General features: G+C 37.8%; 1 protein-coding gene across 2 annotated transcripts in view; it reads left to right on the top strand.

Moving 5' to 3' along the window:
- LOC133616522 (FYN-binding protein 1) overlaps window positions 1-24688 on the top strand; it is a 46551-nt gene that overhangs the window by 5427 nt on the left and 16436 nt on the right. The window contains exons 2-6 of one of the 2 annotated variants that reach the window (XM_061975894.2): window positions 10689-11226; window positions 17672-17783; window positions 19864-19919; window positions 21386-21423; window positions 21577-21608. In XM_061975894.2, the coding sequence (XP_061831878.2) occupies window positions 10689-11226; window positions 17672-17783; window positions 19864-19919; window positions 21386-21423; window positions 21577-21608 (776 nt within the window). The remainder of the gene's footprint in view (window positions 1-10688; window positions 11227-17671; window positions 17784-19863; window positions 19920-21385; window positions 21424-21576; window positions 21609-24688) is intronic. The other variant, XM_061975895.2, reaches the window with a different exon arrangement.

Below are 24688 nucleotides of genomic sequence, written 5' to 3'. Positions count from 1 at the left end.
TTTACCTCCGCCATTGTGCGCGCTTTTCGTTTATTCCTTTTTTTGATAGTAATAAATAAATCATGCACCCACCTTCAAGCCATGTCCGATCCAAATTCTCTTGCATCTTGGGAAAACAAAAACTCCATAGTCCAAGTCCTAACATTAATAATGTCAGGACCGATCCAAATTCTCTTGCATCTTGGGAAAACAAAAACTCCATAGTCCAAGTCCTAACATTAATAATGTCAGGACCGATCCAAATTCTCTTGCATCTTGGGAAAACAAAAACTCCATAGTCCAAGTCCTAACATTAATAATGTCAGGACTTGGACTATGGAGTTTTTGTTTTCCCAAGATGCAAGAGAATTAACGATAGCGGTACAGATACCTATTAACAAATGGGTATCTGTACAGTAATCTATGTATTTATATCTGCACCTTATTGCTCTTTTATCCTGCACTACAACGAGCTAATGCAACGAAATTTCGTTCTTATCTGTACTGTAAAGTTCAAATTTGAATGACAATAAAAGGAAGTCTAAGTCTAATGCGTTGGATACAGTAGATATGGAAAGTGAAAGCACACTAAAATATGTTGTTGTGTAAAAAATAATAATGTGAGGTGTTGGAAAAAGTAACAAAAAAGAAACAAACTTTAATTAAGTCTTTATGGGTCGGATTTAGGTTTGGGTTCTGACCAGGGGCGCCGAAAAGGGGGGGTAAAGGAGACGGATTCTAGGGGCCCGTGATGGAGGGGGGCCCAGAGAGGCCCCTAATGATGATGAAATTATAATACAGAAAAAATAATGACACTGTGTTGGGGGCCCTGTAAAGATTCTTTTCATGGGGCCCAAAATCCCTAGCGGCGCCCCTGGTTCTGACAGAGACGTTCTATACTAGCAGACAGCTGAAGGCTTTGTGCCAAAACGAGACTGTGTTGGGGGTCTTTTCATAATAAAAGACAGTGTTTCGTGATTGTAGACTTATAAATCTAAAAACACTGAATGATGAAATTGCAACAAAATGTTGTTAAAATGTACACACACTTTTTTTTACAATTGAGCTCTTCCAGTTATGGAATATTAGATTGTACAATATAATATGATGTGTTGCTGTATGACAGCGGGTGTCCAGACTTTTCCACCGAGGGCGCCGTACTGACAGAATTAAAGAACATGGACAGTCACTAGGATATATTTTTCAAAAATGTTGGCTTTAAAATTGTCTATGCTGTACTAAACAGTATATTTGAAAACCAAGCTTTGTGTTATCAGTTATCAGTATCAACATTGCAACTTTGTATCTTCACATTGGGCATTTTTGCATTATTTTTAAAAAAAAAAGAAAATTTTTAACATACAGCCTATATAATTAGAGACAAAGCTTTGTCTTATCAGTTGTTAGTAAGAACATTTTGATGTTTTTTTGCCCTATTTTTACAATTTATTGTAGGTTTTTTTGTGTGTGTTATGATATGAACTCCATAGTCCAAGTCCTAACATTAATAATGTCAGGACTTGGACTATGGAGTTTTTGTTTTCCCAAGATGCAAGAGAATTTGGATCGGACATGGCTTGAAGGTGGGTACATGATTTATTTATTACTATCAAAAAAAGGAATAAACGAAAAGCGCGCACAATGGCGGAGGTAAAAAAAACTTGGCGAATGAAAACAAAACTTGCACAAAGGCAGAAACTGAACACGAAATAACAAAACACTTACTGTGGCATGGGACCGTGAACAGGGCTTGAAACGAGAGGATAGCAGGGTTAGAAAGGATATGACACCAGGACGAACAACAGAAAATGAAAAGCTTAAATAACACAGACATGATTAACAACAGGTGCGTGACTCAAAACAGGTGCGTGACATGACAGGTGAAACTATTGGGTAACTATGGTGACAAAACAAAACAAAAGTGCACAAAAAGTCCAAAAATAAAACAAAACATGATCACACAGACATGACAACTGGTACCAGAAGACACAATAAGTCCAGTTTTCTACGTATAGGAATGGGTGCCGTTCACATTTGAACAGATACAGTACCAATTCCCGGTACCTGGGAATCATTACCAGTACCAATTTTTGGTCCTTTTGAGTGTGTTAATAAATATTAATTGTTTTAATGATCAAATCTAATTTTTTATTGCAATATTTTAAAATGAGCTAATTATTATAACTGTCGTTTAATTATTGTGTTTTGTTTTATCACAGTTTTGAGTCTCATTTGCAAGAATAACATTGAGTTGCATTTACAGTTGCAAGTCCAAGACATTAATGTATTTATTTACATATACATATCTGTCTTTATGTATTTATCTACATATACATTTATGGTGTGTGGGTTAGTCAGTTCCGTCTTTGCTGAATCTCGTATTTTGTTGCGTCCTAAAAAGTGTTGATACTGTAAGTATTGTACTTGTTACGCACCAGCTGGTTGATTTTAATGTGCATCTTGGTTGTAGTTTTCATTAACATTGGAGGTGTTGAAATCGCCCTGTAAAATCACTAATGCTTATCAGTAGCATGTCAATAGCAAAGCCAACGTATATTAGCATCACATTTTTTTTACTCCATATACAGTACATATTTACACACTTCTTTGGCGTACCGCTCGAGGGAGCCCGCGTACCACTAGTGGTACATGTACCACCATTTGAGAATCACTGCGTTACAGATCAAGTAGGTAGTGACGACTGATTGTCACCATGGTGACAGTGACTGCTTTAAAAGACTGTATCCTTGATATGTTTGTATACTACATTGTTATTGATTATTCAAAACCATGGAAAGTAACAGTATGCACAAATGTAACTCCCGTAACATAAGTTTAAAAGTAAAATGTCGTGGACAAAAGTACATATTTCATAGACATCAGAGCAGGCGGGAAGGCTTGGGGTGGGAAGGCATAAGGTGAGATGGGAAGGCATGGGGTGAGATGGCACGACACGGGAGGCTCCAAGCTCCAGAGAGCAGGGGTCTAGGCAGGGAGCATGTGCTGAAATGCCCACATAAGTACGTCCATCACACTGTGACATCACAATGTGTCCACTGATTTAAAAAAAATTACTGCAAAACACAGCATTCAGAGGCATCCAAAACTCACATCCAAATGCATGAACTTTATGATTTGATGTTTTGGCATTGTTTAACACGAGTATCCAATATTGTAAGAACATTTATAAGCCAGAAAAGAGGTACATCCCTTTTAAGTCTTAACTCTACAGCCGGCTGCGGACTGAAAGTAACGCCATGTTTGCAGACGAGGTTATCTGCTTCCTTTCTTCTATCTATATAATCGAGCTGCCTGCTGGTGAATCTTGCGGCTTAAAGGCGCAGCACGTGCGTATCCGTAGCAACCAATGCAGGATGCTGGCTGAGGTAAAGAAGTGTGTGGTTGTGTACACTTCCTTCTCACACTGTCTGGCTTTTCAAATGCAGGCTCCAATTTGAGGCGCTCCCATAAATGATTCGTGTATCTTGACTATTCTTTACTAGTCTAATATGAAAGTGATTTGCATAGTTTTATTCTCTTATTGGGGTTTCATAAGTAATCATCTTGCAGTACAAGCAGCCACTGCAGTTTTTGTTCAACTCGGTACGGTAGCACTGTTATTTCAATTGGGTAATTGTATTAACATTGAATTAACGATAGCGGTACACATACCAATTAACAAATGGGTATCTGTACAGTAATCTATTTATTTATATCTGCCCTTATTGCTCTTTTATCCTGCACTACAACGCGCTAATGCAACGAAATTTCGTTCTTATCTGTACTGTAAAGTTCAAATTTGAATGACAATAAAAGCAAGTCGAAGTCTAATGCGTTGGATACAGTAGATATGGAAAGTGAACACACACTAAAATACATTGTGTAAAACATAATAATGTGAGGTGTTGGAAAAAGTAACAAAAAAGAAACAAACTTTAATTAAGTCTTTATGGGTCGGCGTTCCTTCAGGGTTTTTTTAATCGGATTTAGGTTTGGGTTCTGACAGAGCCGTTCTATACTAGCAGACAGCTGAAGGCTTTGTGCCAAAACGAGACTGTGTTGGGGGTCTTTTTGTCATGTCTGTGTAATCATGTTTTGTTTTAATCATGTTTTGTTTTGTTTAGTTATTGGACTCTTTAGTTGCTGGCTTTTCACTCCCTTGTCTTGTTTCCATGGTTACCCATTAGTTTCACCTGTTCCCCGTTTGGACTCATTGTGTACTCTTGTTTGTCACCATAGCAACCCATTAGTTTTCACCTGTCACGTCACGCACCTGTTTCACGTTTTGAGTCACGCACCTGTTTTCGTTAATCATGTCTGTAGTATTTAAGTTGATTGTTTTCAGTTTTTCTGTCTGGCGACATCCCACATTTATGCTCTTCACATTCCTGACACTTGTTTTCATGTCCATCTTTCATGCTGCTACTTTAGTCCAAGTCAAGTAAGTTTTTGTTTATTAATGCTATAGTCTTTTGGTTTCATAGTTTGTTCTCCGCCACTGTGCGCGGTTTTCGTTTGTACTCTTTTTTTGTCTATTGTTAGTGTAAAAAATAAAAATATGTACTCACATTCCCGTCTCGCCCGAGCCAACTTTCCGTTGCCTTCTGGAAAAACTAAACCCAAGGACCAAGTCTTGACACTTTTCATAATAAAAGACAGTGTTTCGTGATTGTAGACTCATAAATCTAAAAACACTGAATGATGAAATTGCAACAAAATGTTGTTAAAATGTACGCACACTTTTTTTTTACAATTGAGCTCTTCCAGTTATGGGACATTAGATTGTACAATATAATATGATGTGTTGCTGTATGACAGCGGGTGTCCAGACTTTTCCACCGAGGGCGCCGTACTGACAGAATGACAGAACATGGACAGTCACCAGGATATATTTTTCTATTTTTCAAAAATGTTGGCTTAAAAATTGTCTATGCTGTACTAAACAGTATATTTGAAAACCAAGCTTTGTGTTATCAGTTATCAGTATCAACATTGCAGCTTTGTATCTTCACATTGGGCATTTTTGCATTATTTAAAAAAAAGACAGAGACAAAGCTTTGTCTTATCAGTTGTTAGTAAAAACATTTTGACATTTTTTTGCCCTATTTTTACAATTTATTGTAGTTTTTTTTGTGTGTGTTATGATTAATAATATACCTACAAATTGCCAGGAGCCAATAAAAATATAGCGACAGCGCCCTGGCCGCACTTTGGATGCCTCCACCGCTGTTGTATGTTCTGTTTGGTTTCTTTCAGATATTAAGCTACACTGTAAAAAAAAAAAATCCTATTTTTATGGTTAATTTACTCTAAATTTCTACTGTAATTTTTCTATTTTTTTTTAATAGTTTTTAAAACTGTAGAATTGAAGACATTATCTGTAAATAAACAATCCGCCTATTACTTTAAGTAATATGCCAGTAATGACAAACTATGTATATATATATATATATATATATATATATATATTTATATATATGTATATATATATATTTTTTTTTTTATTTTTTTTTGAAGGTAAAGACATGTTTAATTCTGACTATAAAAAGAACAAACAAAAGGCGCGCACAAGGCGGAGATACAAACTTGGCGATGAAAACAAAAACTAACACATGGACAGAAACTATGAACATAAAACAAACAATACTTACTGTGGCATGAGCGGAGTATGAAATTAACATCGGCTTGAAACTATGAACAGGCATGAACAATGTCAACGTCGCCAGGCAGACTAACTGAAAAAGACAGGCTTAAATAGTCTCTGATTAAAACAGGTGCGTGAGTCCAAACAGGTGAAAACAATGAGTTACCATGGTGACCAAACAAGGGAGCGTAAACAGGAACTAAAAGAGTCTTAAACAACCAGAAATAACAAAATAAAACATGACCACAGAACATGACACACAGCTCAATGCACTCTACAAACCATCCACCGTAACTTTAGGGTGTTTAGCCGAATCACCACAAAAATTTGTAGACATCTTAAATGGTCTGTCAAGCACATGTCTGAAAAATTTGACCAGAATTGGTTGAAAAATCTAGATGCCTACTATCAGGTCAAACGTCTTTGTAGGGGCTTTAAAGTGACATAGTAACCATATTTTTTACATCACTTTCAAAATTTCAAAAATATAACTTGGTCAACAAAATACATTGGCCTAACAAGAAGGTAAAGTTATATTAATTTACAGACAGCAAAGTCGGGGATAGGAAATAATTCAGTGTTATCTCAAAACTGAAAAAACCAAAGTGAAGTTAGTCCTCAGAGTGTAAGTAGGTCTCGCAGAGAACATGATATATACAACAGACTTTTTCCTCTCCTTTTTGTGCTTTATATCAGTTTTCAGTTTCAGTTTAGTTTATTCACAATACCATATAACAATTACAATAGTAGTGAATATCATCATTTAAAGATGTTGGTACATGAAAGGGTCCCCCAAATAAGCTAGAAGAAGCTTTAGAAGAAGCTATTTCTATTTCTTTTACAGAAAAATACCAAATTAATTATACATAGCATTTTCTGTTTTCTTAAATTACTTTCAAATTCATGTAAAATTACAGTAATTATCTGTCATTAAATATGTAGCTTGTTATATAAAAGTCTATGTCCATACTAACAATCTGTAGAATAAAGGTATTTTTCTGCAGAACTGTTTGCATCGTCACTTTATTAATGGTGGTTGATCTTGACAGTTCAGAAAAAAATCTGTAAAATAATGGTATTTTTCTGTGGAACTGCCAGCATTGTCACTTCATTAAAGGTGTTTGATTGTAATAATTTGGAAAAACTCTGTAGAATAAAGGTATTTTTCTGCAGAATTGTTTGCATCGTCACTTTATTAAAGGTGGTTGATCTAAATAATTTAGTAAAAATCTGAAAAATTACGATATTTTTCCGCTAAACGTTTCATGAACACTTCTGTAAATATAATGTTTTTGATCATTATTTGGTTTACAATGTTTTACTTTAATTTTATGGTTTTCGTTTGGCAGCCATAGCGAAACGATGACCGTTTTTTTTTTACAGAATTTTTTTTTACAGTGTACATTAAGGTACATCACGTGGTTTGATATTGTAACATTTCAGAAAAAGAGTCAAAAGAAGCAGAGTGATTTTTGGGGGGATGTTAATTTCCTCCATACAAGCAGTTTGATAAGAATGAGAAAAGGCCGATGTCAATGTTTGTACACCAGTCTGTCCTCATTCCACAAACCCTCAGGCACAAAAGTCCATACGGCTTATTATATAACATTATTATCTCAGAAAGGGTATTTATTAAAACTAGAGATGTCTGATAATATCGGCAGATAAATGCGTAAAAATGTAATATCGGAAATTATCGGTATCGTTTTTTTTTTAATTATCAGTATCGTTTTTTTTTCTTTTGTTTTGTTTTTTTTGTTATTAAATCAACATAAAAAACATAAGATACACTTACAATTAGTGCACCAACCCAAAAAAAAACCTCCCCCATTTTCACACAAAAGGGTTGTTTCTTTCTGTGTTAAGGGTTGTTTCTTTCTGTTATTAATATTCCGGTTCCTACATTATATATCAATATATATCAATACAGTCTGCAAGGGATACAGTCCGTAAGCACACATGATTGTGCGTGCTGCTGGTCCACTAATAGTACTAACCTTTAACAGTTAATTTTACTCATTTTCATTAATTACTAGTTTCTATGTAACTGTTTTTATATTGTTTTACTTTCTTTTTTATTCAAGAAAATGTTTTTAATTCATTTATCTTATTTTATTATTTTTGTTAAAAAGTACCTTATCTTCACCATACCTGGTTGTCCAAATTAGGCATAATAACGTGTTAATTCCACGACTGCATATATCGGTTGATATCGGTATCGGTTGATATCGGTATCGGTAATTAAAGAGTTGGACAATATCGGAATATCGGATATCGGCAAAAAGCTATTATCGGACATCCCTAATTAAAACTACATGGTGACTTTTTGTGATCTCTAATGAGCTCTGTGAACAGCTTGATCCAAAGAAACATATGTAACATAGAATGCCAAGGAATGTTTTGTCAAAAGTAGTTTTAGGACAATATTATGCATGTTATGGTAATATTCATTCCAATAAATCATAAATAAATGGCTCTGAACTAGGGATGAGTAATATGGCCTAAAAGCTATATAAGCGATATATATAACCATATATTATTTGGTATGTAAATGATAATAGAACCATTTCAAAACAGTTTGCAAATGCTCCTAATTTGGCAGCTTTGGTATGCAGGAACATATTGCGTCATTTCCGGTTGTATTATTTTTTCAAAACTATTATTAATTTACTTGCTAATTTACTGGTAATATCTGGTTGCTTTCTGTTGTAACATGGTTCTATCTACATTTCTGTTCAAATGTAATAAGCATTCGTTTTATTATTTCACCTATTCTTCTGTTGTTTGGATATTGTATATTAGTTTTGGACAATACTACAAATGTAGGAATCTATCCAATACCAAGTAGTTAGAAGGGCAGTATCGCTCATACCAATGCTGATACAGAGATGTAAAATTTTCAAGATCATTGAATGATTATGAACATTGTTGATCATATTTATGATCAGATGAAAACACGGGATAGCGGTGTAACAATATCAATTAAATATGTAATAAATATTTCCTACTATCGGTTTTTATTTAAATCCTTGGGTTTTTGCCCTTAAAGTAAGCCTGCATTCAGGGACGTATTTCCTCAGTTTCTAAACAACAGCATAAACAAAAACAAAAACTTTTGTGATACTGAAAAATACATATCTAATCACTGTAGTATCGACCATAAACTGATACTATATTTTGTATTGTTACTGTCGATATTTGTATGAATCCGCCCACATTTGTTTACATTCAGGTTCTCTAGCTTGGTGGTTGGCTCTGCTTTTTTTGTATCCTTCTACTGTCTGAAGTGTACAGTAGGGAAGAGATTGATTTGGCCTCATTCCTGGGTGGATCTCAGGCAACAGGAAGGTGGGGTGTTAGTCATTTTGCAATGCAGTGTGCTGAAAATAATGGAAAGGGCCACTCTATGGCGACTGATGCTGTGTTCAAAGTTAGAACTGCCACAAAACACATATAAGACATTCAACACTCTACTGCCATCTGGCGGCTAAAGTGGATTGTGCGCCCCTCAAATTCGTCAAGTTTCATGTGTCAGGTAAACCGCGACGAATGTAGCCGTATGAATTCCCTTCCTACTGTAGCATGTTTTACCATTCCTCCACTGAGGGACGCTAGCGAGGTCGCTACATCGTTCGCTTGTCGCTTTCAAATTTGCGGGACACAGGTAGAATTTGTCATCAACATTTATAATTGTCACAATATGACGATAGTATCAAAACTTGCATTGTCGGCATAATTTACAACATTTATATCGTATATCGTCTGTATCGCGCAACCCTACTCTTGATGCGCACTGTTTATAATAGGTTTAATTCAGGGGTGTCCAAACTTTCTGACTTGTATTTATGCATATATATGTATATATATATATATTTGTATATATATATATACACACACACACACACACACACACACATATATACATGTATGTGTGTATGTATATGTATATATGTATGTATGAATGTATATATGTGTTTATATATGTGTATGTGTATGTGTATATATGTACATATGTATACATGTGTGTATATATATGTTTATATTGTGTAGGTGTGTGTGTGTGTATGTGGTATATACAGTATATACACACACACACATTTATATATATACATTTATATATATATATATATATGACATATTATATTAATATATGAAATGAGTTTGAGTTTATTTCGGTCATATAATCAACTGTTTTGTGTGATCAATTTAACAGCACAGATGATATATGTTAACAATCATACACATACACACACGAAAAGAAAAAGAATGACCGAAAAAGGAATAGGCTTATATTTGCCTATCCTATACATTCACTGAAAATTAGATTATAATGGATACATAATTCATATAATTGGATATTAAGAGTATGTGAAAGTTCAACTTCGACTCCTATCTTGTTTACTTATTTGACGACCTGTAATCAATCAAAATATTAGCCTTCTAAAATGTGCCAAAACAAGAATAAGTGTGGAGAGAGTGTTTTAAGTTTTTTCCCATCATGTATTTTATTGGATTTAAATGGGTGTAATTTAGATTTTTTTTTTATGTTGCTTGGACATTTTTTTATAATATCCACAAATTTCAGTGAGCAGGTTGTGTTATTTGTTACCATTAATGTAGACTTTTTGTGTAAGTTGCTTTTTTTTTGCACCATGACTAGGGAAGGTTGTTTGGATTGGGTCATATAAGTAAACGCTGTTCTGGGTTTACTTCAAATCCCAATTTATGGCCGTTGCCCTAAATTACTCATTTTTGTCCACAAGATGGTAACAAAGTGTCAGCCATCATATTATCGGATACTGAAAAAAGATCTACAAAAATACTTCACAGGCCAAATTCCTTGATAACTCTTGACGATTCTGGGCTAAAATGGCCACACAAAATCTTGTTCATGGCCACAAAAAGCCGATACACGTTTTGTAGTGTGGCAGAAGGCCAACTTAAAACTGAGGTATGTTGGTGCATACTGACGTGCACCAGATGTTGCAGGTGGGCATGCGTCGTTCTGCGCTGACACTCAGTCAAACTTCCTGTGTGAGAAACAAACGCTCTTTGCCGTCGTCAGGAGGAGCGTGTCGATGTCAAGGCTCTGAGGGCCAGGTTCAACAACAAGGTCAGGACTTCGCCCACCTACAGCTCGCCAAGACTCCCGCAGTCCAGACCAGAGAAGAATCTGCTCCTTCCAAGTGGTTCTCCTCCTACGGCTCTTCCACATGTGCCAGGGCTGGACGCGGTGAGGTTCCAAACAGAAGAAACAATGGCGGGCTCCAAGCCCGCTTTTTCCCCGCTGTCGCCTCCCATTCCAGGAATCAGAACGTCAGTCCAGTCCTCGAGCCACAGTAAGGTGAAGCAGACGGGGCAGCTGTTGGAGAAACTGATGCTGAGAAATGCCGCAGGGGCCAAAATCCCCTTTCCTGCTCCTACCTCCACACCTCTACCACTACGACAGAGGAGAACAGACAACACCATTCCACTGAGGAGGCCTCTTCCCCCAGAAGGACCACGGCCACTGAAACCCAAACGGCCTCCTAATGTTAATCTGGAGAGCTTCCAGAACGTCGCACGGCGAGCTCAACCACTTCCTGCCTTGGCGACGAGAGAAGGTGAGGATGTTTCTCCAAGATGGAGAAGACGTACTGTAGCTTGTGTGTGTATGTTCCAAAAGTGTGTAATAGATACATTATTCGTTCTGTTAGGTATTTGACGATACCCTTTCAAATTCGAAATTCTCATTAAACCGTGATCGATTGCGGCACTTGGAAAAATTCCCGGTGACATTGCTTATTTCCTGGAGAATTACTGTAGCACAGCACGCTAATCGCTAGTTAACTTAAATGCGAACATAAATATGGGAAATTCACGTTTTGGTGTCCATGATTGCCAGTTTAGCCTGTGATATTTGAACGTTTGGTATAAAAATAGCTTACCTCCAAGTAAAAGCAAACAATAATATAAACAACAAGGGATACATTTTTTTTTTATTAATCAGGGAGTTTTAACGCCACAATTTCAACAACTTTCACTCTTCTGTCATTGCAATAATGACGCACCGGGGAGCCACTGACTCCCATTTGATTTGTTTAAATGTTTTTTGTTTTGTTAAACAAAGCACTTACTGTAACTTAAATATATACCTGCGGCCTAAAAAAAAGTAGACTTTTATATAGTGATTGGGGCGGCATAGCTCGGGTTGGTAGAGTGGCCGTGCCAGCAACCTGAGGGTTCCGGGTTCGATTCCCGCTTCCGCCATCCTAGTTACCGTATTTTTCGGACTATAAGTCGCAGTTTTTTTTCATAGTTTGGCCGGGGGTGCGACTTATACTCAGGAGCGACTTATGTGTGAAATTATTAACACATTACCGTAAAATATCAAATAATATTATTTAGCTCATTCACGTAAGAGACTAGACGTATAAGATTTCATGGGATTTAGCGATTAGGAGTGACAGATTGTTTGGTAAACGTATAGCATGTTCTATATGTTATAGTTATTTGAATGACTCTTACCTTAATATGTTACGTTAACATACCAGGCACGTTCTCAGTTTGTTATTTATGCCTCATATAACGTACTCTTATTCAGCCTGTTGTTCACTATTCTTTATTTATTTTAAATTGCCTTTTTTTGTCTATTCTTGGTGTTGGGTTTTATCAAATACATTTCCCCCAAAAATGCGACTTATACTCCAGTGCGACTTATATATGTTTTTTTCCTTCTTCATTATGCATTTTCGGCAGGTGCGACTTACACTCCGGTGCGACTTATACTCCGAAAATACTGCCGTTGTGTCCTTGGGCAAGACACTTTACCCACCTGCTCCCAGTGCCACCCACACTGGTTTAAATGTAACTTAGATATGGGGTTTCACTATGTAAAAGCGCTTTGAGTCACTAGAGAAAAGCGCTATATAAACATAATTCACTTCACTTCACTACTTGGAAAATGTAATGAGCTGAGCTACAAGTTACTCTCGGTTGAATGTAGCTAAGCTACACTATAAGCTATCCATCCATCCATTTTCTACCGCTTATTCCCTTTTGGGGTCGCGGGGGGCGCTGGAGCCTATCTCAGCTACAATCGGGCGGAAGGCGGAGTACACCCTGGACAAGTCACCACCTCATCGCAGGGCCAACACAGATAGACAGACAACTTTCACACTCACATTCACACACTAGGGCCAATTTAGTGTTGCCAATCAACTTATCCCCAGTTACTATAAGCTATATATATATATATATATATATATATATATATGTATATATATATATATATATATATATATATATGTATGTCTTAATAAGATTATCCAAAAAATAGTGCTCGATACCGTGGTAGAGCGCAATATATGTATGTGTGGAGATGAAGTAGTCTTGTGATTTTTTCCCACACATATATATATATATATATATATATATATATATATATATATATATATATATATATATATCTCATCAAGGTTTCTGTGGTTTATCTGTTATACAGTGCTCAATACCGGGGTAGAGTGGAACATACCTTAGGTGAGGAAAATACACGGAGGCTATTTCATCCCTACAAGCATGTTTCGCAGGTTTCTCTGCTCTTCAGGGGATTTTTATTTTTTTTTAAAAGAGGGAGGATCTCTCGCCAATATTTTAACAACAATATATGGCGACAACTTGACGACTGAGTTTTCATGAAATCTCCTGAAGAGCAGAGAAACCTGCGAAACAGGCTTGTAGGGATGAAACAGCCTCTGTATTTTTTCCTCACCTAAAGTGTATATATACTGTATATGTGTACAGTCGTGATCAAAAGTTTACATACACTTGTAAAGAACATAATGTCATGGCTGTCTTGAGTTTCCAATAATTTCTACAACTCTTATTTTTTGTGTTAGAGTGATTGAAGCACATACTTGTTGGTCCCAAAAAACATTCATGAAATGTGTTTTTTGTATGAATTTATGACCACTCTTCTTGACAAAATTGGCGCAGTTCAGCTAAATTTGTTGGTTTTCTGACATAGACTTGTTTCTTCAGCATTGTCCACCTGTTCTCAATGGGGTTTAAAGTCAGGACTTTGGGAAGGCCATTCTAAAACCTTCATTGTAGCCTTATTTAGCCATTCCTTTACCACTTTTGGCGTGGTTGGGGTCATTGTCCTGTTGGAACACCCAACTGCGCCCAAGACCCAACCTCCGGGCTGATGATTTTAGGTTGTCCTGAAGAATTTGGAGGTAATCCTCGTTTTTCATTGTCCTATTTACTCTCTGTAAAGCACCAGTTCCATTGGCAGAAAAACAGGCCCAGAGCATAATACTACCACCACCATGCTTGACGGTGTTCCTGGGATTAATGGCCTCACCTTTTCTCCTCCAAACATATTGCTGGGTATTGTGGCCAAACAACTCCATTTTGTTTCATCTGACATCACATGGACAAAGATAAGACCTTCTGGAGGAAAGTTCTGTGGTCAGATGTTGGGTCTTGGGCGCAGTTGGGTGTTCCAACAGGACAATGACCCCAAACACACGTCAAAAGTGGTAAAGGGATGGCTAAATAAGGCTAGAATTAAGGTTTTGGAATGGCCTTCCCAAAGTCCTGATTTAAACGTGTGGACAATGCTGAAGAAACAAATCCATGTCAGAAAAACAACAAATTTAGCTGAACTGCACCAATTTTGTCAAGAGGAGTGGTCAAAAATTCAACCAAAAGTGCCTTATTGCAGTGAAACTTGCCAAGGGACATGTAAGCAAATATTAACTTTGCTGTATGTATACTTTTGACCCAGCAGATTTGGTCACATTTTCAGTAGACCCATAATAAATTCATAAAAGAACCAAACTTCATGAATGTTTTTTGTGACCAACAAGTATGTGCTCCAATCACTCTATCACAAAAAATTAAGAGTGGTAGAAATTATTGAAAACTCAAGACAGCCATGACATTATGTTCTTTACAAGTGTATGTAAACTTTTGACCAAGACTGTATATATATGACCCCCATTTAACGGCATTCATATCCATGGGCCCACATATAATATCAATGTTAATGTAAGTGAGAGTGTACAAATGGACCCAATAAGGGTCCATTACTGTTAACTATCTGGCATTTAGCTGTGGACACCCTACAACTACCTCTAGGGCAGGGGTCTCAAACTCAATTTACTTGGGGGCCAATGGATGCAGAAACTGGGTGAGGCTGTGCCGCAAGAAAAGATTTCTTAAAAAAATATAACATGCACTATTTAATGAATTCACCTTCTTTGAATGGCTATCCCGCCCTAGCAACATACTTGCCAACTCTCCCGATTTTTCTGGGAGACTCCCGAATTTCAGTGCCCCTCCCGACAATCTCCCGGGGCAACCATTCCCCCGAATATGACCCGATTTTCACCCGGACAATAATATTAAGGGTGTGCCGTGATAGCACTGCCTTTAACGTCCTCTACAACCTGTCGTCGTGTCCGCTTTTTCACCAATCAAACAGCGTGCCGGCCCAGTCACATGTTGTATGAGGCTTCTGCAGACACACGTAAGTGACTGCAAGACATACTTGATCAATAGCCACACAGGTCACACTGAGAGTGGTCGTATAAACAACTTTAACACTGTATTTGTTCTGTTGTGTTTATGTTGTGTTACGGTGCGGATGTTCTCCCGAAATGTGTTTGTCATTCTTGTTTGGTGTGCATACTTGCCAACCCTCCCGAATTTTCCGGGAGACTCCCGAAATTCAGCGCCTCTCCCGAAAACCTCCCGGGACAAATATTCTCCCGAAAATCTCCCAATTTTCAGCCGGAGCTGGAAGCCACGCCCCCTCCAGCTCCATGCGGACCTGAGTGAGGACAGCCTTTTTTCATGACGGGAGGACAATAGGGTGACAAGAACTAAATCATCCAGACTAGAGATAAATTGAATTATTATGTTTATCTTACCTAAAAATAAATATATTTATTAATTAAAATAAATAAATAAATAAATACATTTTTACTATATTTTGCTAAAAACATCAAAATTAATTGTATTTTTATTTGTATTTTTTTGTGACTCCTTATTACATTCAGCCATAGAATTATACATTAAAATAAACATATTTGACATAATTGATTTTAAATTATCATAAAAATACATTTAAAATGACCATATTTAATTATTAAAATAATTGCTTGTTTATCAACAACTTTAGCATTTTATTCATTACATTTTGAAACTCTCAGAAGTCAAGTTATGTTATATTCCTTAATATTTATTTATGCAAGTTTGAAGTATCAATTATCTAAACACAGTTTTGTTTGCAAATTTTCAGGATGTAGATATCTATATATATATATATATATATATATATATGTATGAAATACTTGACTTGGTGAATTCTAGCTGTCAATATACTCCTCCCCTCTTAACCACGCCCCCAACCACGCCCCACCCCACCCCCGACCACGCCCCCACCCCCCACCTCCCGAAATCGGAGGTCTCAAGGTTGGCAAGTATGTTGGTGTGGGTTCACAGTGTGGCGCATATTTGCAACAGTGTTAAAATTGTTTATACGGCCACCCTCAGTGTGACCTGTGTGGCTGTTGATCAAGTATGTCTTGCAGTCACTCACGTGTGTCTGCAGAAGCCTCATACAACATGTGACTGGTCTGGCACGCTGTTTGTACAGGTTTTAGAGGGCGCTAAAGGCAGTGACATCACGGCACGCCCTTAATATTGTTGTTTGGGTGAAGACATACGAGAGAATGGTTGCCCTGAAATTCGGGAGTCCCCCGGAAAAATCGTGAGGGTTGGCAAGTATGACGCTGTCAAGCGCCATTCATATAAAACTCGCGGGCCGCACTAACATTACATTTTCATATTAAGGTGCGGGCCGCAAAGCTGCTCTAGGGGTCCCCACACCCCACTGTATGTATTTATTTTAGTTTGCCTTTTCCATGACCCACCCCTATAATGTTCTTAATTTTCTCCGCCTACAAAGAAAAAAAGAAAAAGAAAATAATAATAATCTATATTATTCGACAAAAAAAAAAAAGACGACGACTTGTGCATTGTTTGGGAACAGTTGGTAATGCTTATGTGCAGTGAAACTTTTCATGAACTCGTGACATGAGATCTCGTCACAACACTCGTGCACAGTGCAGTTACACGCTGCAGTCGTGAGGACGAGAGAGGTTGGACCTTGCAACATAATTAAAGACTACGCTGTGGAAAAGTGAAGAAAATTGAGCAGCAGGAAACAAAAGCTGAGGCAGTTTATGTTTCTGAATGTCAAAGGCACCAATAATATTGTGGATTAATTGATTGATTGAATTGATTGAAACTTTTATTAGTAGATTGCACAGTACAGTACATATTCCGTACAATTGACCACTAAATGGTAACACCCAAATAAGTTTTCAACGGGGTCTACGTTAATCAATTCATGGTAATTAAAAGGGTGTAAAGTTAACTAAAGGGTGTTATTTCCCGTCTACAGGACTCTTGTAATGTTGAAAAATGTATTTAGAAGGTAGTAAACAAGTATGTTTATACGCTAGTTATGAAAATGCTTTGTGGAAATCAATTTCTCCTAGTCATGTCCAGAACTAATTAAGAGCGACAAACGAGAGATTTCTGTTGTCGGAAACTTACACCTCATACAAACAATACATTGGACCTTTTCATTGGTTTGTTATTTATTGTTAGTTTTTTGTTGTTTGATGGAATCATATTTTTATATTTTTTACAGTAGACATGTATTTTGCACATTTTATTAATTAATCAATTTAAGCAACAACAAAAATCTAAGAAGCCATTTTGGAGCCAAAAGAGACGGCTCGTGTCAAAAGAACCGGTTATTTCAAAGCTGTTTGATAACAAGTACCCACTTGTAAACATCAGAGCAAAAAAGCCTGCAGCGACACCTAGAGGACAGGAGGATGTATTGCATAAATACACCCTGTGAAAATCCTTTCATACAGTGGAGTACATCCTGGACTAGTCACATATAGACAAACAACTTTTGTTTGACTCCTTTTTTTTCCCAGTATCATCATTGTTGTTTTAGTGACGCCTCATTTTCATTGTCAGGTTTCCCAGACTCAGGAGCAGGAGAAATATCCTTACCTGCGATTCCCAGTCCATCATATCCTTCTCCACAGTCCATAAAACCAAGAAAGTTGCAGAACCAGGTCATCGCTCTGTGAGTATTTACAAACCCCGTTTCCATATGAGTTGGGAAATTGTGTTAGATGTAAATATAAACGGAATACAATGATTTGCAAATCCTTTTCAACCCATATTCAATTGAATGCACTACAAAGACAAGATATTTGATGGGTTTTTTTTTTGCAATATAATAATTAACTTAGAATTTCATGGCTGCAACACGTGCCAAAGTAGTTGGGAAAGGGCATGTTCACCACTGTGTTACATGGCCTTTCCTTTTAACAACACTCAGTAAACGTTTGGGAACTGAGGAGACACATTTTTTAAGCTTCTCAGGTGGAATTCTTTCCCATTCTTGCTTGATGTACAGCTTATGTTGTTCAACAGTCCGGGGTATCCGTTGTGGTATTTTAGGCTTCATAATGCGCCACACATTTTCAATGGGAGACAGGTCTGGTCTACAGGCAGGCCAGTCTAGTACCCGCACTCTTTTACTATGAAGCCACGTTGATATAACACGTGGCTTGGCATTGTCTTGCTGAAATAAGCAGGGGCGTCCATGGTAACGTTGCTTGGATGGCAACATATGTTGCTCCAAAACCTGTATGTACTTTTCAGCATTAATGGCGCCTTCACAGATGTGTAAGTTACCCATGTCTTGGGCACTAATACACCCCCATACCATCACAGATGCTGGCTTTTCAACTTTGCGCCTATAACAATCCGGATGGTTCTATTCCTCTTTGGTCCGGAGGACACAACGCCCACATTTTCCAAAAAGAATTTGAAATGTGGACTCGTCAGACCACAGAACACTTTTCCACTTTGTATCAGTTCATATTAGATGAGCTCAGGCCCAGCGAAGCCGACTGCGTTACTGGGTGTTGTTGATAAACGGTTTTCGCCTTGCATAGGAGAGTTTTAACTTGCACTTACAGATGTAGCGACCAACTGTAGTGACTGACAGTGGGTTTCTGAAGTGTTCCTGAGCCCATGTGGGGATATCCCTTACACACTGATGTCGCTTGTTGATGCAGTACAGCCGGAGGGATCGAAGGTCACGGGCTTAGCTGCTTACGTGCAGTGATTTCTCCAGATTCTCTGAACCCTTTGATGATATTAGGGACCGTAGATGGTGAAATCCCTAAATTCCTTGCAATAGCTGGTTGAGAAAGGTTTTTCTTAAACTGTTCAACAATTTGCTCACGCATTTGTTGACAAAGTGGTGACCCTCGCCCCATCCTTGTTTGTGAATGACTGAGCATTTCATGGAATCTACTTTTATACCCAATCATGGCACCCACCTGTTCCCAATTTGCCTGTTCACCTGTGGGATGTTCCAAATAAGTGTTTGATGAGCATTCCTCAACTTTATCAGTATTTATTGCCACCTTTCCCAACTTCTTTGTCACGTGTTGCTGGCATCAAATTCAAAAGTTAATGATTATTTGCAAAAAAAAAATTTTTTATCATTTTGACATCAAATATGTTGTCTTTGTAGTGCATTCAACTGAATATGGGTTGAAAATGATTTGCAAATCGTTGTATTCCGTTTATATTTACATCTAACACAATTTCCCAACTCATATGGAAACGGGGTTTGTACGTTAAAATCCTGTTTTGGTCACTGTACCAGTATATACATTTACGCATTTATAATACTTGGGTCCAGAATTGATGTATCTATGTATTACTCCCGTAGAGTATTTCCAGTTATTATAAATAACAATAAAAACATTTCAAAGTCCCATTGTGTGATTTTAGAACAATGGTTCTCAAACCTATTTCACCAATTACAAGCTCAGAAAACACTCGGCTCTCCAAGTGCCACCATGATGACAAACATTAAAATACAGTAGCGTAGTAGGCCTAAGTATTCACTAAAAACAAGGCAGAGGTTTTATTCAACAAGTATATTTAATTGGGCCACTCTAACATTACACACAGTTTGAACAGTAGCACTGTGTTTGAATATAGGACAACAAAACACTGTATTTAATCAAGTGATTCTTTGGCGTACCACTTTATTGAGTCCGCATACTACTAGTGGTACACATACCACAGTTTCAGAATCACTGTACTAGATGTTTGATTTGTAATGTTTTCCATGTCAGGGACATCCATAGCAACGAGGACACTTATGATGACATTGCAAGCTTGGAGGAAAAAGGTAAATAGTTGCAATAAAAATGGTTCCTCATGCATAAGTACTACTGTGAAATATGACAGTTGAGTTCCTTCAGGATGAAACTATCTATAGGACACTCCTCACATTCCAGGAAGCATTTGTATTACTACATCTTCTCAAAGGGCAATATTATAGAAATGAAAAACATTTATGTACTTTGGAGTAGTCTGTGTAGAACTTGTATAGCTCTATAGATTTACTGTACAGTGAAAATGAGTCAATACCTCAGCCATACTTTAATTGTGGGGAAAAGTGACTACCAAGGTGTCGACTTATTTTCAATTTACAGTATGCTGTACACTGACTACTCTGAAGTATAGGCAGTGCAAGTCTAATGTCTACAGCAGGGGTCCCCAAACTACCAGCGTCCAAAATCTAATAACCTCAAGTTATTTTTTTTAATTTGTCCGACCGCTTCTATGTTAGCTACCTCTCTTTGTTTTGTAATGTCTAATTTCTGCTGGATCTACTCTCTATTTTATGCTGCCCTTTTTTTTGGCTGCAGCTGTTACATATACTGTAATACTGTACCAGGGGTGCCGCTAGGGATTTTGGGCCCCATGAAAAGAATCTTTACAGGGCCCCCAACACAGTGTCATTATTTTTTCTGTATTATAATTTCATCATCATTAGGGGCCTCTCTGGGCCCCCCTCCATCATGGGCCCCTAGAAACTGTCTCCTTTACCCCCCCTTTTTGGCGCCCCTGTACTGTACATCATGGGGTGTCCAACTCATTTGAGCTCAGGGGCCACATGGAGGGAATCTGTGCACACGCTGGCCGGACTATTAAAATCATAGCATTAAAACAACAACAAAAAGACAACTTCAGATCTTTTTGTTTGTCTTACTTTGGGCAAAAATAGGACAAACACATTCTGAAAATATTACAATAAAGGTATAGAAAAGATACCTGGCAGCGGTAATGTTTAGACCAGGGGTCCCCAAACTACGGCCCGCAGGTCGAATACGGCGCGCGGGAAGTCTCAAGTTTTTTTTTAAATGTGTCCTTTCTAATCTATTTTCTACCGCTTGTTACTCTTGGGGTCTCCTGGCCACTCAGGCAAATTATATTGTCTAAAAATGCATTTTCCCACCGATAACGTGACATCATCGCGCAGTGTCGGGCGAGCATTCGGTGAGTATACATATATATATACAGTATATATATATATATATATATATATATATATATATATATATATATATATATATATATATACACACATACAGCCCGGCCCCGTCCAAATTTTTTTAAACCAATGCGGCCCCCGAGTCAAAAGGTTTGGGGACCCCTGATCTACAGTGTTGTACACCTTGAGAATAAAGAATACAATGATTGCTGAAATGTGAGGGCTTATGGCTGTAAACCACTTTGTTTACTTTATAATCACTGTGAAGGATACGGTAGCATATATTTACGTATGTATGTGTTGATTGACTGTCACAGAGTCCCGGAGCAACAGCAGTTCACAGACAATGGAAGGGGTAAGGGCAAACAAATTCAGCGCAGTCGTTTTAGTCTGTGTTAAATGTTTTTACGAAATTAAACGTTCATTCATTTATGAACAATCAATTGAAGTCAATGCGACTGCAACATTGTTTAATTTGGGTTCATTAGGCAAATGATCTGTCTTGCAGGATGAGAGCGACGTGTATGAGCATATTGATGAGTAAGTTTACACGTTTCATAGAAATATTACAACTTTTTTTTGTTGTTTTGTACTATTTCATTTAAACTAAAATAAAAAATGCTTGTATATTGTAATTTGTTTGAATAAGTATTTATTTAAAAAATGTATAGATACAAAATGTATTAATTTGTACATTTAATTTTGTATTTTGTATTTTTTATTTTTTTTTCTTAGAAAAAACATTTAAAATAAAATATCAAATGAATAATAACTTAAACAGGGAGCCCTGGAAAATGTAATTTAATCTACATTTAAAACACTTCTGTCAGGTTCAAACACTGATGACATCTATTAAACAAGACAAGAAGCAAGGAATCAAACAGAGACAGAATTAAATTTGGCTCAATGAGGAGAAACGCGTACACCTGTACCCTTGTACAGTGTCACCACGCTCTGACGAAAGATTGTACGCCTCCTCTTTTATTTGGACTTTCCCTGATTACATGGCAACAGCTGTTTCTAAGGGAGGGGGGTTGTAAACAGCCATCGCCTTTGTTACAAAACAGTTCAAAGAAAAGGTCGTAAAACAGTGGTGCCTGGAGCCTGGGCAGGTCATGCTTTCTCTCCGCTTTGTAGATCTCGGGTCAAGACAAAATCTTTCTGTGGATTACAATACATCAAAGAAACAGAACACATTCATGTTGCTTCCCATCCTACACAGTGGAGTTTCACAAGCCTTCTGCTTTTGTCCTCTCGCAGGGCGAGCTGAACTCAATGTAACACAAAGTTTTGTGATAACTTTATTCTAACAACTTCCTTCCCTGTGGTCTAGATCAGGGGTGTCAAACTTGCTTTTATTGACGACCATATCACAGTTTTGGCTGCCCTCCCAGGGCCGCATGTAATAGCGAATACTGTGTGTATGAATATAAACCTATAATAGCCTCATTACAAACTGATTGATGACCTGATTTGAAAAAAAGGATTGGAGCATCTTGTTGCATGATCAGATAATATTGCAGCGCAGAAAATGTGCAATTGGATGCAGTAGATTTTTCTGTCAAAATTTAAAAACAACATATTTAGAAACTGCTTTGTTATTTTAAGCCAATCGCAGGTCACAAATGACATGGTAGGCCACTTTAAATGATGTGGCGGGAAACAATAAAGGATGCAGCGGTCCACATACAATAATGTGGCAGACAACATTAAATAATGTGGTGGGCCAGATAAAATAATGTGATGGGCCACGTAAAATAATGTGGTGGGCCACATAAAATAATGTGGTCGACCACATAAAATGACGTGGTGGACCATGTTAAATAACGTAGTGAGCCACATTAAATAACGTGGCGGACCACGATAAAATGATGTGGCTGGCCACATTAAATAATGTGGTGGGCCAGATAAAATAATGTGGTGGGCCACATAAAATGAATTGGCAGACCACATAAAATGAAGTAGCAGACCACATAAAATTAAGTAGCAGACCACATAAAATGATGTGAAGCCTGGTGGGCCACATAAATGAAGCAGTAATACTTTATCCTACATTTTCTTGTGGCATCTTTTCCGGAAAACCTTTGGCCGGCTAAACCAACCTCGTACTTACTGGTCCATGTTGACAGAACAGTCCCGTGTAAAATGTTGCAAACAAATAAACACAGAGGTTTTTTATTTTATTAACATGAGAGCAGTTGGGAGGGCATGAAACGATAAGAAATAACAACGGCTGGCCAACAGCAGATACTAGATGTCCACATTAGTACGTCCGTCAATCTGTGACATCACAAAAGGCCCACTGCAAAGACTTCAAAACACGGTGTTCAGATCAGTGACGTGCGGTGAGGTTGATGGCTGGTGAGGCACTGACTTCATCACAGTCAGATTTACAAACATATGAACCCTAAAGAGTATCTTATTCACCATTTGATTGGCAGCAGTTAACGGGTTATGTTTAAAAGCTCATACCAGCATTCTTCCCTGCTTGGCACTCAGCATCAAGGGTTGGAATTGGGGGTTAAATCACCAAAAATGATTCCCGAACGCGGCGCCGCTGCTGCCCACTGCTCCCCTCACCTCCCAGGGGGTGATCAAGGGGATGGACCAAATGCAGAGGACACATTTCACCACACCTAGTGTGTGTGTGACAATCATTGGTACTTTAACTTAACTTTAACTTTACACATACAAACTGTAGCACACAAAAAAGCACATTTAATTAAAAAAAACGTTATTATGGTCCTTTACTTATAAATGAAGTCCATGCGCAGCTCCTTTTGAACAAAAGCATCGATAACTTGTTTATAGAAGTCTTCCTTATCTTTCTTCAGTTTTAAAAGTCTCTCTGTCTCGATGGAGATCTTCCTTTAATTGTTACCTCCTGCTTCGATTGAAAGTCCAGTTTAGAAAACTGTTTTATTTTAGATATGTAATCCTCCATGTTAAAAGTCCAAACGATCGCTAACTGTTGCTGCTTGTTGTCACTTATTCTGCAGCCGAGTAGTCGCAAAAATGTTCCCTGGGATCACTAAATAAATAAATGATAAATGGGTTGTACTTGTATAGCGCTTTTCTACCTTCAAGGTACTCAAAGCGCTTTGACACTACTTCCACATTTACCCATTCACACACACATTCACACACTGATGGAGGGAGCTGCCATGCAAGGCGCTAACCAGCACCCATCAGGAGCAAGGGTGAAGTGTCTTGCTCAGGACACAACGGACATGACGAGGTTGGTACTAGGTGGGGATTGAACCAGGGACCCTCGGGTCGTGCTCGGCCACTCTTCCACTGCGCCACGCCTTCCACTAGTGCCCTCTACCACCATGAGGCGGGATTACTGCGAGCCTCAGCCAGTGCGTCTTCGCAGCCGTTTTATGATTGCTCAGCACAAGAAATACATTACACATACAGTTGTACATTATATACCTCAGCTAACTAAACTATGGAAATGTATAATATAATTCATATAGCAATACGGTCTCACTGTTACGATCCGCTGCCCGGATCATAGTTTGTTTATGTTTTAGTCACGTGTTTTCAGCACCTTGATTTTGTTTGTTTTCAGTTGCCATGTCAACCGATTACATGCACCTGCCTCTGGTTAGTGTTCG

This window comes from Nerophis lumbriciformis, linkage group LG14 (assembly GCF_033978685.3).
Source record: "Nerophis lumbriciformis linkage group LG14, RoL_Nlum_v2.1, whole genome shotgun sequence".
NCBI classification, from domain to species: Eukaryota; Metazoa; Chordata; class Actinopteri; order Syngnathiformes; family Syngnathidae; genus Nerophis; species Nerophis lumbriciformis.
Note: the sequence above shows the minus strand (reverse complement) of the source record. Positions and strands in the feature narration are given on the sequence as shown.